The sequence below is a fragment of the Cyprinodon tularosa genome, unplaced genomic scaffold (genome assembly GCF_016077235.1).
Source record: "Cyprinodon tularosa strain WSP-4 unplaced genomic scaffold, ASM1607723v1 ctg322, whole genome shotgun sequence".
In the NCBI taxonomy this organism is placed as follows: domain Eukaryota; kingdom Metazoa; phylum Chordata; class Actinopteri; order Cyprinodontiformes; family Cyprinodontidae; genus Cyprinodon; species Cyprinodon tularosa.
In genome coordinates, this window is record NW_024039033.1 from 876,931 (window position 1) to 891,066 (window position 14,136).

The following is a 14,136-nucleotide window of genomic DNA, read 5'->3' on the forward strand; positions in this document are numbered from 1 at the left end:
GTGCTCCTGCAGTTGCAAGTGCAGTATTTCCCCCACAGACCACCAGGGCGGCCGAGAATACCTTTGTTCAACCTGAAATGACTCATTTAGTCATCCATAACGTTATGGAACACATTAATTAACTGAAAATTTTTGCATAGTGTCCCTTTAATGTTCAATCTGGTAATAAAGGATGGTGCTAGGCTACCTAAGCACAAACACAGGAAATGGTGAGAAAGTGTTTGACCAGCTTAGGAAGAGGACTGCAACAACAGGTAAAGCATAATGATGCTTTTTACACAAATGCGGGAGATAATTTTTTATTCAAAAGACCAGAGAGACAGAGAGAACCAAGATCAACATCAAATGTTTAGCTAGTTTAGAAGAGGGAAAATTCACCTGGCACTACAAATTAAAACTGGCTTATCATAAATATTGGAAATGCAATTCCAAAAAAGTAAAAAAAAAAAAAAATCCACTGGACTTTGTTTCCAAGATTGAAGACGTTTCATTTCCCATCCAGGAAGCTTTTTCAATAAAAAATCTCAGAAAAAGCGTTGAGTTCGAGGCTTTATTGATTGGACTAAAAACGAAGCCTGCAAAAACATGCAAATTGAACCGGATGAACGGATCCGCCCCTTTGGAATGGGGAGTCATTTGATTTCTTTGTTATCATGCAATAGGCAATACCTGTCTATGTCTCTGAAAGGGGGGTCTTTAGAGGAAATTATTGGCCTGGCTAAACAGGTGAGGTCTTCTGTTCCCCTGTAAGGTGGAACTGGAAATGATAGTACAAAAACAGGAAACAGAAAGGTTTAAGGCCCCCACGTATTGCGAGGACTGTGAGCCGCACATGGTCCACTCTATATATAGTCAGACTGACCTATTCCTTTATTTATTTTCCCACACTATAATGGTGTCAACACGTTTGCCTTCTAGCGTTAGCTTCTCCCACTGCACACCTGTCTGTGATTTGGAGAGAACAGTTATGACGCTGCGGGTCCTTGGGCCTAGCCTAGCCTTTAGGCTATCATAGCATAAAGACCGGAAATGAAGATAAAGTGCTAGCCTGATAATAAGCCAGCAAAGCTTAGCATAAACATTTTAAAATGAGTGTGAAAATAGGTTAACACAAGGAGTGAAGATGAAGGGGAAAGTATTTGGTTAGCATTAAGATTGGAAATAAAGGGAAAATGTAAGCCAAAGACGAGAAAGTAAAGTGTTATAATATCTCTGGTTCAATCAATGTGCTAAGGTGGTTAAAATACTCAGTAGTTTCTGGTATTTGTACTAATCTAAGCTTACTATTTAAAGTTTCTTTGTCTGAAGGGAAGTGGTTAAACTGTCCTATTAAGTGCCAATGTCAGATTAGATTATTTGTTAATTACAGTGTTTCAATCATCTGGCGATTTTAACCCCTTATGTAATTTCCTGACCTTTGTAAAACAAATAAATGTAACCTTGACTGAAGAGTTTAATTTCTTTAGCTGCTGCCTACCAGCCTTCCAATACGATTAATCTATTTACTGATGCGACTGTTTCATTTCACAGTCTGTGGAAATGCCTCAGCCCCCTATGACCATTTGCATAATTTACAAATATCTGAAGCAGCAATAAAGAGCTTTTTACCTTGGTTACCGTCTTCTACTACATGGAGACCTTTTCTAATATTAATCTGTCTGTGTTTGAACCCGGGACCGTTATAACCTAACAGTTTGTTACAAAATAAACCAATACTCTTTTAAAGAAAGACCATTTTCAGCTGTCGATGCGGTTGAAATGTTTTAACATTAATTTCCTTGTTCTACTCCAGCACTGGAATAATAAATAAAAAATAATTAATTCCTGGATGCAAAGGGAAGTACCCTAGCTCTCTCCCTCTTCCTGTAAATACCTGTGCCATGACATGTCCCACCTGTACAGGTAAGATTTGACAGAGAGGCAGACCCTCCTGGGTCCATGGAATAATCAGGACTCAGGTGTCCTACCAGCATTAATTAAAATCACTAACCTTCCCTGGAGAGCAGTAGAACGTGTTTATAGAAACCTGCCTACACCAGTCCTTTACCACAGAAGAAGGTGTACAGATTATAAGACCCGCAGCGATTGAGAGGGAATTATTCTTCTGCACTCTACCCATGTAAAAAGAAGTACACACTAAGATGTAAGTCGTTAAGATTTTCTTTACAACCTGTATTTTCAAGTTATTTTTTTGCAGAATTCTCTGTCTGCTTGGTGGGATTTCCTGTATTCTATTCTCATTTATAATATGTCATTTGTAAAATAATGTGAATACAATGATCTTCCCAGAATATTCTTTAAATGACACATTTTCGAGAATAGTGATTTATCAGCTGGGAGCTTGTTGCAGGTTATGGAAATACTATCTGTTCCTTCTGAATTATTCTTTTGAAAACCTTTTCCTTTGTTATCTGTTGGAAACATTGCTTTCTTAAGAGATCTTACCCCCTGGATTTGGAGTTGCTTTTTTTTTACTTTTGGTAAGTTGTTTCGATGCATAACCAAAGCAACATGTGCATGTTATACTAATTGAATCGGCTAATTAAAAGCTTGTTTGAAACCTGAGCTATATTCTAAAATTCCAGACGAGCTGAAAGGGAACCAAATAAATACAGAGTATAGGCATATAATAGGGAGAGGCGGAGGAAGTTCAAACTGCTAGGCTTTCTAACTCTCTAGGGAGACAACGATTTACAAATGAGCGGCAAAGTAAAAAAGAAATGGATTAGCAGTGCTTGTGAAAAGCTGGGAAGCCTTGACTTTGAAGCCTGATTATTAAACTATTGGTACTTAGTGTATAACATAATTTAGAACGATGATGTCATCATCTTAATTCAGTAACAAAAACAACAGTCTAATTCGTTTGCAGCAATAACTGGTGATTTAAAGGTATAGTCGAGGATTTTTGCTAATTTCTGAAAAGACTATCCCCCTCCATTAAAAAAAAAAGCACATGCACAACCCTGTACCCGCTCCCGGCAGGGATCGCCTATTAAACATGTGCGAGAGCGTGCACAAGCCCATTTCTCCTCGTGCACACTCTGTTTAAGAGTTTGTTTGCATCACTCATACAAGCTTACTTTCCAAAAGAAGATTTGCAATTTTTCCACTATGTCAGACTCACCGCGGGTAAGTGAAAATGGGGACGAGCAGGTAGGACGGCCTTATGCACATATGTCACCAGTATGATTGACAATTAAGAGGACCACTGACTTTGATGATCTACCTGGAAAAATAACATCCTCCACACTGATAAATGATAAAGCCTGCATTTATCTTGCATTGACACTGTGAATGCAAGAATTGTGATGATGTCACTGGCAAGGGCAGATGCTGACCTCTGATTGGCCAGTGAGTCCCAGGTGACCTGCTTTTTCCAGTCAGGTGGCTGCATCATGAGTCGATGGCGTCGTTCAGTGGACGAACTCACAGCCGGGAGGAGGCGACAGCAGACAGAGTGTGAGCGCGCTCAGAACGCTCTAAGTCCCGTCACTTCCTGTTTCCAACAATTGGTGGCGTCGCTTGGCAGTTCAGCCGATAGCAGTTTCCTACGTGAGGAGATTGACGAGACGAGAGCTCTGGCTCATCGGATCTGCTCAGGTAGCGCCTATCTGCCTCTCACCTGTCCGCTATCTGTCTGACTTTATCCTGGCAGTCTGTCTGTATCTCACCTGTCCCTCTGTAGGCCTGTCCCGTCGTCTTCTTCGCCTGCTGTCCGCCTGTGACTCTGCCCCAGTAGCTACAGAGGATAGACAAGCTTCGGAGCGTCTCTGGGTCCTCTTCCTGTCTGCCGTGGAGAACTTCCTGTCTGACCTCCGAAAGGCCAAAGACCTGATTGGCCATTTTCCTTTGACTCAACGCTCTAACAGACGATCATTGGTAAACACAGGTGAGATGTTGGCTCCGCCCTGCAGCTGTAATTGGCTGAGGCACAATTTCCCTTCCAGGACCTCATAAAGGGACAGATAGTTCAGAGTTCCAGGTACACTGGCAATTGCGTACGTCTTCTTCCTCCAGAAGGCAGACTGAAGTATTAACCTCTCCAGAGAAATCTTCTTACCTAAAACATTAAGAAATGAGTGTAAAGAAATGTCTTGGTCCTCTCCTTACCGGTCCACTCAGGATGTACTGATGGTCTGGTGGGTCTGGCGGCCCGAGTGGCTCTGGTCCAGATTCCCTGGCTGGTTTTGGAGGAAGAGCCGAGTCCTGATTTGACCAATCACATCGCAGGACTGGAGTCCCTGCTAAGTGAGCTGCAGCAGAGAGTGAGTCACAACCCCCTCTTAAAATATCTGGAACATCAGAGCCATGTTTAACCTTCATTTGTTCTGCAGGTTCCAGTAGCTTTCTGGTCAGTGGAAGCAACCCAACCGGCATGGGCAGAAGCTCTCAGCGACCTGGAAGGCCCAGAGGACAGCCTGGAGGATATGATGGTTGAGGTGGTTTCCAATGATAGCAGCAGAAACGTGTCTGTTTGTTGCCAGGGAACATGCTGTGGACTCAGCTGTGTAGTTTAAACATGGAAACTTCCAGGTTATTTTGCTTTCTCCAAAGTAAAGAGAACCAGTTCCTTTGTAACAAAGGAACATCAGGAACTAGAGGTAGATCTATACAGGTGCTGGTCATAAAATTAGAATATCATGAAAAAGTAGATTGATTTCAGTAATTCCATTTAAAAAGTGAAACTTGTATATTATATTCATACATTACACACAAACTCATTTATTTCAGATGTTTATTTTGTTTAATTTTGATGATTACAAATGACAACAAATGAAAATCTCAAATTCATCATATCAGAAAATTAGAATATTGTGAAAAGGTTCAAAATTGATGGCCCCTGGTGCCACACTCTAATCAGCTAATTAACTCAAACCACCTGCAAAAGCCTTTAAATGGTCTTTCAGTCTAGTTCTATAGGCTACACAATCATGGGGAAGACTGCTGACTTGACAGTTGTCCAAAAGACGACCATCGACACCTTGCACAAGGAGGGCAAGACACAAAAGGTCATCGCTAAAGAGGCTGGCTGTTCACAGAGCTCAGTGTCCAAGCACATTAATAGAGAGGCGAAGGGAAGGAAAAGATGTGGTCGAAAAAAGTGTACAAGCAAGAGAGATAACCGCACCCTGGAGAGGATTGTGAAACAAAACCCATTCAAAAATGTGGGGGAGATTCACAAAGAGTGGACTGTAGCTGGAGTGAGTGCTTCAAGAACCACCACACACAGACGTATGAAAGACATGGGTTTCTGCTGTCGCATTCCTTGTGTCAAGCCACTCTTGAACCACAGACAGCGTCAGAAGCGTCTTTCCTGGGCTAAAGAGAAACAGGACTGGACTGCTGGTGAGTGGTCCAAAGTCATGTTCTCTGATGAAAGTAAATTTTGCATTTCCTTTGGAAATCAAGGTCCCAGAGTCTGGAGGAAAAGAAGAGAGGCACTTCATCCACGTTGCTTGAAGTCCAGTGTAAAGTTTCCACAGTCAGTGATGGTTTGGGGTGCCATGTCATCTGCTGGTGTTGGTCCATTGTGTTTTCTGAGGTCCAGGGTCAACGCAGCCACATACCAGGAAGTTTTAGAGCACTTCATGCTTCCTGCAGCTGACCAACTTTTTGGAGATGCAGATTTCATTTTCCAACAGGACTTGGCACCTGCACACAGTGCCAAAGCTACCAGTACCTGGTTGAAGGACCATGGTATCCCTGTTCTTAATTGGCCAGCAAACTCTCCTGACCTTAACCCCATAGAAAATCTATGGGGTATTGTGAAGAAGAAGAAGATGCAATACACCAGACCCAACAATTCAGAAGAGCTAAAAGCCACTATTAGAGCAACCTGGGCTATCATAACACCTGAGCAGTGCCACAGACTGATCGACTCCATGCCACGCCGCATTGCTGCAGTCATACAGGCCAAAGGAGGCCCAACTAAATACTGAGTGCTGTACATGCTCATACTTTTCATGTTCATACTTTTCAGTTGGCCAACATTTCTATAAATCCTTTGTTTTTATTGGTCTTCAGTAATATTCTAATTTTCTGATATGATGAATTTGAGATTTTCATTTGTTGTCATTTGTAATCATCAAAATTAAACAAAATAAACATCTGAAATATATGAGTTTGTATGTAATGTATGAATATAATATACAAGTTTCACTTTTTAAATGGAATTACTGAAATCAATCTACTTTTTCATGATATTCTAATTTTATGACCAGCACCTGTATATCTTTCAACTAATAGTTTTTTTTTGCTGAATCAGCATTAGCCCATACACGCATTCCTTTGCAGATTTAATAGTGCACTGAGCAGCAATGCCTTGAGATTACATCATATGTCTGCATTATCACTTCCTGCTTTCATCCATTGTTAACATTTGGGTTATTTGTGAATAAAGATTCATTTTTATGTTTAAATTGAAACTTTTATTAATGTAATGTTTTGTGTAAATGAAGAAAAAACAATATTGGCTTCAAGAATCGCATAAAAAAAAAAAAGAAATTCAACAGTACATAATTAAGATCTGTGAAACTGATGTAAAAAGTTATCGTTGGTCAATCCTGAGACGAGTTCCCCTGCAACAGAGGAACTACGGACCAGTTCTCCCTGCAGGAAACAAATACCACTAATGAAATCAGAGTGAGTTTAATAGAATAAACCTGTGTTGTCCCCCAGTGGGTAAATTTTCAGTTTCAGAAGTAAATTAGGAATACGTTTACAACAGAGGAAAAAATACTGTAATTACATATCTGATAGCATCATTAAATAAAGAGGTTCCTATTCATCTATGAAAAACGATTTACTTCTTTAAGCCTCAACCTTCCACAGGTCTGATAGAAATTGAAATACATATTTATAAACTACATACTGGTTAGCGGTCAGAAATACAATAATTCACTATAATCTTTTAAGATTGAGATGGTTTATCCTGTTAGGTTCCGACATCCATCTGGTCCTGATTTTTCTTTAAGTTACTTTCAATAAGAAACGTTTAAACCTCCGGATTTCTCCCAGACAAAGATCCAACTAACCGGAACCCTCCCAATGTTCACATTGCCTGAGGTCCACTTCAAAGTTTCCCCAGTCTGTAAAAGCCTGGAATACAATTTCTTCTTCTAGTCCATTGGGTTTTCTGAAATCATCTATCAGAACATTGTAGAGCATCCTTCCTTGTGCTAGAGAAATTAAACTCATTTCCAAGCTCCAGGGCTTTGTATTAAACGGAGAAAAATGTGTGCATGAAATACCTTGTTGTTCCCTCGCAATACTGATTTGTGCACAAACTTGTTCTCATGATGTAACTTTGTGGATATGGAGTTCAGATAAATAAATAAAAAAAAAAACAGCCCACCCTTCAGATGACCTGAAAACCATGTTAAAAACAACCTGAGCTTCCATTGGATTCCAGCAGAACCACAGGCTGATGCCCATGTTAATGCAGGAATTTATGCAAAAGAAGCCCAGCTATGTATATAAACTATACTTTTAAGTTTATATCCTACTAATCTGACACTAAAAGGTTTATAATTATATGTAACAAAATAACTAAGACATAAAGGCTGTTAAATTCAGTGTGTGAAAATGTCTACAACGTCCAAGTCATCTGAAAAACTCTGGGCGCCGCACAATGGCAGCCCACTGCTCCCAAAACGGATGGGTTAAATGCAGAGTCCATTTCTTTGCTCTGTACTTGTGACTGTTTTATGACCATAAAAGCTGAGGGAAAAAAAATAAATAATGAGCTCCTTTCTGAAAATAGGGATAAAGAACTGGAAGAAAATAAAGTTTAACTGTAAAAATCCAATTTTGCACTTAAACTATATAAATGTTAGTCAATGGGTGGTTATTGCATTTTTACTTTGCATATAAGTGTGTGTATATATATATATACTAGGGCTGGGCGATATGGAAAAAATACTATATCACGATATGGATTATTTTATATCACGATAACGATATACCACAACTGATGTTGCATTTTATGTTTTCATAGTCCGTCAGATGGACAGGGTTGAAAAAAATCTTTCATCGCCTATGTTTTACCCATCATCTTGTTTCCTAATATGAGAATCCCAACCCCAAACCAAGAACACCAGTTATGCAATTTGCGGCCATGACAGTGAACAGTATAGAATCTTGGCTATTGCGCTGCAGTAATTAATCATTTAATATTCATTTGTTATTGACATTTTATAAAATTCCAAGGCCAGTTTTTTCTCTTGTCTTTCACTTACCTTGTTTTCCACTAGGAGGCGCCTCGCCTATTTAAGAAGAAATGTGTCTGCACTGGTAATACATTAATTAAAATGCCCACATGTTCTACTGGATAGGAGTGTCAGTGTAGTTAAAAATGTGATCCATCATACGACCTGTACCACAATTATGGGTGTTTCAGTTGTTCTCTTTATTTTTCAGCAGTCACAAGAGAAACGTGCTGCACAGTTTAAAAACATGGAACACAACAGTACTATACAACAAACTATAACAAACAGTACACACTAATACACACAGTATGATTTACTCTAAAGGGGAAAAAGTGAATGCTACAGCACCTTTGTGTGTAAACACAACACTCACAGGTGCGGTAGCCTTCACTTTTCCCCCCTTCAGAATAAATTATAATATCAGTGAGGTCCAGTAATGGATGCGTATGCTGTAAAAGCACACAGTTCATTGGTGTAAGCATATTAGTAAAACCAATAATAGTAAAACTAGCGAACGTACAAAAGTGCATAGCAATGTCAGGCTCATACCTTGGGCGAGCATCACTCCGGTGTGGTCCTCAGGAAAGTACACGGTCTGTAGACACCGAGCGCGGAGGGTCCAGTCCTTGATGAAATGGATGGTGAGACTCATATAAGGCTGTGTTGCTCTACTCATCCACATGTCCGTAGTCAACGCATAATGCGTCGCACCACTGCGTACCTCTCTCTCCACTTCAGCCCGACAACTAGCATATAAGCCAGGCAGCTCCGCTTTAACGGTAAAATCTTCTTGGGTGTCCATCATTAATTTTTTTTCAAGCCAGAAAGAAATTTCACGGGCTCTCTCCATCAGTAATGTCGCAAACGTATGGTGCAAAGCCGCGTGACGTAAAGCGGTGTAGTGTCGCAAAACCACGTTCTCTACACATTATCTTTTTATTCTCTTTTTTTTTCGTTATATACACTTAGTTTGCATAGCAAAAAACGCAAAATGTTATATTAACAGATTATATTAAAATGTATATTAGCAGTAATAATAATAATAAAGAAGTTTATCACGATAGAAAAAATAGAGGAGAAAGGTCACGATAGATATGTTTCTCTCGTCCTCACGATATATATCGCCATATCGCCCAGCTCTAATATATACACATACACACACACATCTTCGATTTATTAGTTCAGCAACATCTGACCTTAAACAGTATAGTGCTGCCCCACAAAACGTTCATATTGGTTCGAATACCAACAAGACTTTCAGCATTTCAACCATTTAGCATAAATAACACTCAGACATGTCCTGACCACACCTGCATTCTCTTTCCATACATTCATCCTATTCAATGACCACTCACATTCAGGAGTGAATTAAGAACTTTATTAACACAGAGGCAAACAAACATAAAAATATCTTACAATCAGAAAACAGGAAGAAGAAGAGCAGCTGCTTCATTTCTGGAAGGTGGCGTGGAGGTGAGCTCGGAAGGCTGCAAGAGAAACAACGGTCAGTCCATAGCTGCCATCTGACCTAGCCCTTTAAATGTCTTCAGAGAGCAAATTCACTACAATCTGACCAATCACAGCTCAGATCAGACAGGCTCTGCTCTGATTGGCTACGATGTTCTGTTGGGTTCTCCTGGCCTGCCTTAACCACCTCAGGGAGGTTCCGGTTTGCTTACCTTCCTGGTTCTCCCATAGTTCTGCAGCAGCCGTGTTCAGAGGACTGTCGTTGTTGGGTTCTGAGGAGAACGCAGCGAGTAAGACGGATGCTAAAGAATCATCAGATCTGGGTCTGTCGGAGCAGTTACCTCCCAGCAGGCTCTGGATGGACAGCAGAATGGACCGGACGTCGTACAGAGCCGACCACTTTTCCTTCAGGATGTCCAGGCAGATGAAGCCCTGCTCGTCCACGTTGGGATGAAAGCACGGCGTCACAAACTTCACCCGGGGAGCCTGATACGGATACCCGGCCGGGAAATCCAGGGATAGTCGGTACCGCAGCCCTTCATACACCTGCACACAGAAACAGACTGAGCCCGGTATCGATACACCAGCATAAAATCCCAAGCCCCCTGAAGGCAGGTGGGATCTGGTATTTGCGTACCGTCCCTTGAGCTCCATCGATTGTTCCCACCCATTTAAAGAGATTATCAGATTCAGGAAAAGCTGAAATCCCCTTATCACCAGACATCTGCAGGAAGAAAACAAAGTAAGACCCTCACAGCTCAGACTATTTTTCAGCAGAAGAGGGTTGCTTATGTGACCCGGTGTGGATCATGCACTGAATAAACGGGTTAGAAGGACTGGTAGCAGCCTGCAGCCATCCTTTTATCAGTTTGAAGTGCTGCTAGTCAGCCTCCAGTGTTTGGTCAACATGTCGATTTTGTCCTCCAAGTTCAAAATAGATTTCTATCTAAGCCACTAAATTCTTATCAGGTCCACCTAAGCTGACCACCACAATCCTCCTTCACATAACAGATCATCATAGCCATCATTGCCAGAGTTTACATCTATGGAAATATATATTTTTGCTAGGCAGGAAAAAAAAGAAAATCTCATTCTTTTGGAATAACATCATTAGAGTATTATAAATTTTTAAATGGAGAGAATCTGTTATAGTGCCATCACTGGTTAACCATGTCACTCTAAAATGCTATTTATTTCAATTATTGGTGTTAGTTTTACACTAGAAGATCAAGGAAAGTTGAGATTTGGGTCAGTTTTTTACTGAAGTAGATGGGCTTTATCTTGCATCTGGGCTGGAGACAGTCAGGCAGATCTGGCAACCCTGATCTGATGACAACGTTCCTCCACTCTTCACTGCAAGCTCTTTTAGCTGGGCACCATTTGAAGTCTGTTACCCGATCGTAATGAACAGAAACTGCTGACGAGGTCTGTTAGCGGCAGGAAATGAGGAGGTGGACTCACCATGAGTGTCATCAGCTCCTGCTGTAGCCTGTGGACAAAGAAAGACGGACAGAGACACAGTAAGAGATCTTGATCGCAGAGGAAAAACACTTCCAACAGATTCACTCGTTTAAATGTAGGACTTTAGAGTCCAGCATCAGAATCGCCTAGAAAGGATAGGCTTTACAGCAGGGGTCTTCACCGTTTTCCAGGCCAAGGACCCTCAAACTTTTTGCTTTGTTGTTCACATTTCCAAATATAAACCACTTCGATGTTATGTGCGCCTGTGTGAACTGCAGACATACAACGCAAGTGTCCCACATGCACGGTAGAGGACGCCATGACATCACAGGCCAGGGTGCTCTGTGTTTACGTAAGTAAACATGGATTGTAGTGCCAGAGTGCATCTAGCGATCTTTCCCAACCATAAAAACATAATCTTTTGGTTAAACATAAATACTGCTCTCTGCATCATCGTCTGCCATTGTCGTCGTTTTTCTTGCCGCTTCTTCATAGCAAGACCCAGAATAGTGACCTGTGTAGGTTACCAATGGCGTTCAGGTTGGATAAATGCAACCTGGCCACTTTTGAAAGGATCAGGAGCACATATCCAAGTGGCCTGGGTCACATTGGGGAAGGAAAAAAATAAAAAATAAAAATCAGATCTGTGTTTTTCAGACTGCCATGAAAAGATCAGATACAGATCGCATATGGGCCAACAAATAAAATCCGATTTTGGTCACTTCAGGCTGCAATGTGAATGTAGCCAACAGGGGTGGCTGGGGGGCCAGGGCCAATTTGGCCACCCTTAGCCAAATTTTAATACAGACGGTGGCAGCAGCAATACTCTCAAGTGGAATATTCAAAACATTTAAAATGTTCATATATTAACAATTGCTTGACAACCAAAATACTGTGGTTAATTATGCACATTAAAATCCTAATATTAAATATGATAAGTACAGAATTCATGCTCTTTCCATAACTAGATTTTGTGTTTCATGGAGTAAAGAGAAAAAGATGTGTCTCTGCAAGTCATCTAGGAGTCTTCAGTGAAATCATAGATAAATAACCATTTTAACAAAAACTTACTAAATAATCAATTTACTTAGATATTAGTACATGTAAATGTACTGTTTATGCTCTAAAAACATTCTAAATGACTTTGTTTCGAGTAAATTCTGGATGCTACCCACTCAGGACACTTGGAATACATTGGACGAGCAGTATGGAGGAATATTGACACGTTTTTTGTGGACTTTTATGGACCTTTCTGCCTCGGGCACCATAGACCTCCATTATTTGAATGTCAGCAGACAGCAAGAAGCCTCCCAGATCTCCAGATGCATTTGAGATATCAAAAAAGTACTCCAGAGTGTTGTTCAGCATGGGGGTGAGTAGAAAATGAAGGCTAATCATGTTTTGGGTGTACTATTCCTTTAAGGACCTCAGCTTTACAGGATAATTCCTGGTTTGTAAATTGGTTTTTAGTTTGTGTAATTAATTTGAATAAATTCATTTTTATACATAAACTCCTCCAATATGGATACAAATCTCAGACAGTTTGATTTATGATTTAGAAAAAATGCTGTAGAAGCATAGCAGCTCATTAACAGGAGAGTCCACAGATGTTCCGGTTCGTGACTCACCGTTTGGTCACCGAGCCTCTGGCTGCGCTGCCGCCGCTCTCGCTCCCCTTCAGGGCGGCTGCGGGCGAAGCTGCGGCCGCTGCGGGGTCCACGTTCTGGGAGGCCATGGTTTCACTGCTGGAGACCGACACAGATTAAACTAAACAAACCGAACAGGCCGAGCTGTCTGCATATCTCACAGAGATACATTAACCACCGGAGCCGGGTAAAAATTCTAGAGGATAAATGGATCCCTATCGTCACCAGAGGAGATATTTACGAGCTTCGGACCAGAATCCGGAATAATAATTCGTTACACCCACTTTAGCCCCATGCTAGGAGCCGTTAGCAAGCTTGTTTCAACGGTCCTAATGTAACCTAATAGAACAATCATCCCGTTTTACATGAACATAGATTAATAGACTGAAGAACTCACCGAATATTAAGTTTGGTATCGGTTAGGTCTGAGTCCGGATGGAGCTGCTGCCGGTTCGGAGCACGAACTGAACTTTCTGCCGCCCCTCAGTTTAAACCGAGTTTCCTTTACAAATCAGCCAATCAGCGCCCGATTTCTAACACGATCTACAACGCACCAATAACACGTCTGCTTACAGACTCCCTCTGTGTTTAGTTTAGAAATCAAAAGAGAAAGGAAATGACGCCACTAACAGAAGGTTTATTTTCCTGTTTGTGATTTATTTATTTTTTACATGTAGTGTTTCAGTCTCTGTGATTATGGCATGCCGTGTTGTAAAACTATATGTAATTAATATCTGAAGGGTTAAAACAGGTTTTTAATTTGTGCATTTTTTTTTCCATTTAAAATATATTTTTTAAATTAATATTTGTAAAAAGAACAATTAAAAATTTTCTCAATGACGTTGTAAGGGATCCCTATGTCATCCAATTTGTCCTTTGAAGATTCTCAGATCAATAACTAGAATTTAGGGTATTGTAACTGTTATCATTACTGTGATGAAAATGGGAAAAAAATGACATTTCATACATCTGAATATATAAATAAAACATTAAAAGAGCCCGTCTAGTGCAGACAATGGGCTGTTCAAAATGTTGATTTTTGGTGGCCATTTTCACTCATCATAATTCTGTTGTCAATATCTGAAATATATGTTTCATATAATCAGTGATTCATTGCAGATCTCTTGAATTGAAGCCTCCAAAAAGCTTAAAGATAAAGTCAACATCCTTTCGAACGGAATAGAAATGCCTTTACAGTCTCCCATTGGGGAAGTTCAGGGGTATCAGCAAAGCAAAAAGGCTTATGAAAATATAAATGTTTGCACATCGTTAAATATTTAAAAGAACAACAACAACAAAAGTTAGAACAACAGTAAGGGAAGGTAATATCTAAAAGAAGAATAATTGAACATTCA

At 40.5% G+C, this 14,136-nt stretch overlaps 2 protein-coding genes across 4 annotated transcripts; one reads left to right on the forward strand and one right to left on the reverse strand.

Moving 5' to 3' along the window:
• The first annotated feature begins 2,022 nt into the window (after positions 1 to 2,022).
• zgc:109913 (regulator of G-protein signaling 9-binding protein) lies at positions 2,023 to 6,488 on the forward strand. 2 transcript variants are annotated; one of them, XM_038293180.1, is made up of 6 exons: positions 2,023 to 2,143; positions 3,381 to 3,600; positions 3,686 to 3,889; positions 4,123 to 4,265; positions 4,335 to 4,610; positions 6,228 to 6,488. In XM_038293180.1, the coding sequence occupies exons 2-5, from the start codon at positions 3,396 to 3,398 to the stop codon at positions 4,515 to 4,517; spliced, it is 735 nt and encodes a 244-aa protein (XP_038149108.1). In that variant the 5' UTR covers positions 2,023 to 2,143; positions 3,381 to 3,395; the 3' UTR covers positions 4,518 to 4,610; positions 6,228 to 6,488. The 2 variants fall into 2 exon arrangements, with proteins under 2 accessions (XP_038149108.1, XP_038149109.1); XM_038293181.1 differs by having other exon boundaries at positions 2,037 to 2,143; positions 3,385 to 3,600.
• Positions 6,489 to 9,563: 3,075 nt separating this feature from the next.
• Positions 9,564 to 13,326, reverse strand: ube2c (ubiquitin-conjugating enzyme E2C). 2 transcript variants are annotated; one of them, XM_038293176.1, is made up of 7 exons: positions 13,179 to 13,326; positions 12,764 to 12,877; positions 11,136 to 11,163; positions 10,312 to 10,398; positions 10,016 to 10,220; positions 9,887 to 9,946; positions 9,564 to 9,694 (listed from the first exon to the last, which is right to left on the reverse strand). In XM_038293176.1, the coding sequence occupies exons 2-7, from the start codon at positions 12,868 to 12,870 to the stop codon at positions 9,657 to 9,659; spliced, it is 525 nt and encodes a 174-aa protein (XP_038149104.1). In that variant the 5' UTR covers positions 12,871 to 12,877; positions 13,179 to 13,326; the 3' UTR covers positions 9,564 to 9,656. The 2 variants fall into 2 exon arrangements, with proteins under 2 accessions (XP_038149104.1, XP_038149105.1); XM_038293177.1 differs by having other exon boundaries at positions 12,764 to 12,880; positions 13,179 to 13,313.
• Positions 13,327 to 14,136: the final 810 nt, after the last annotated feature.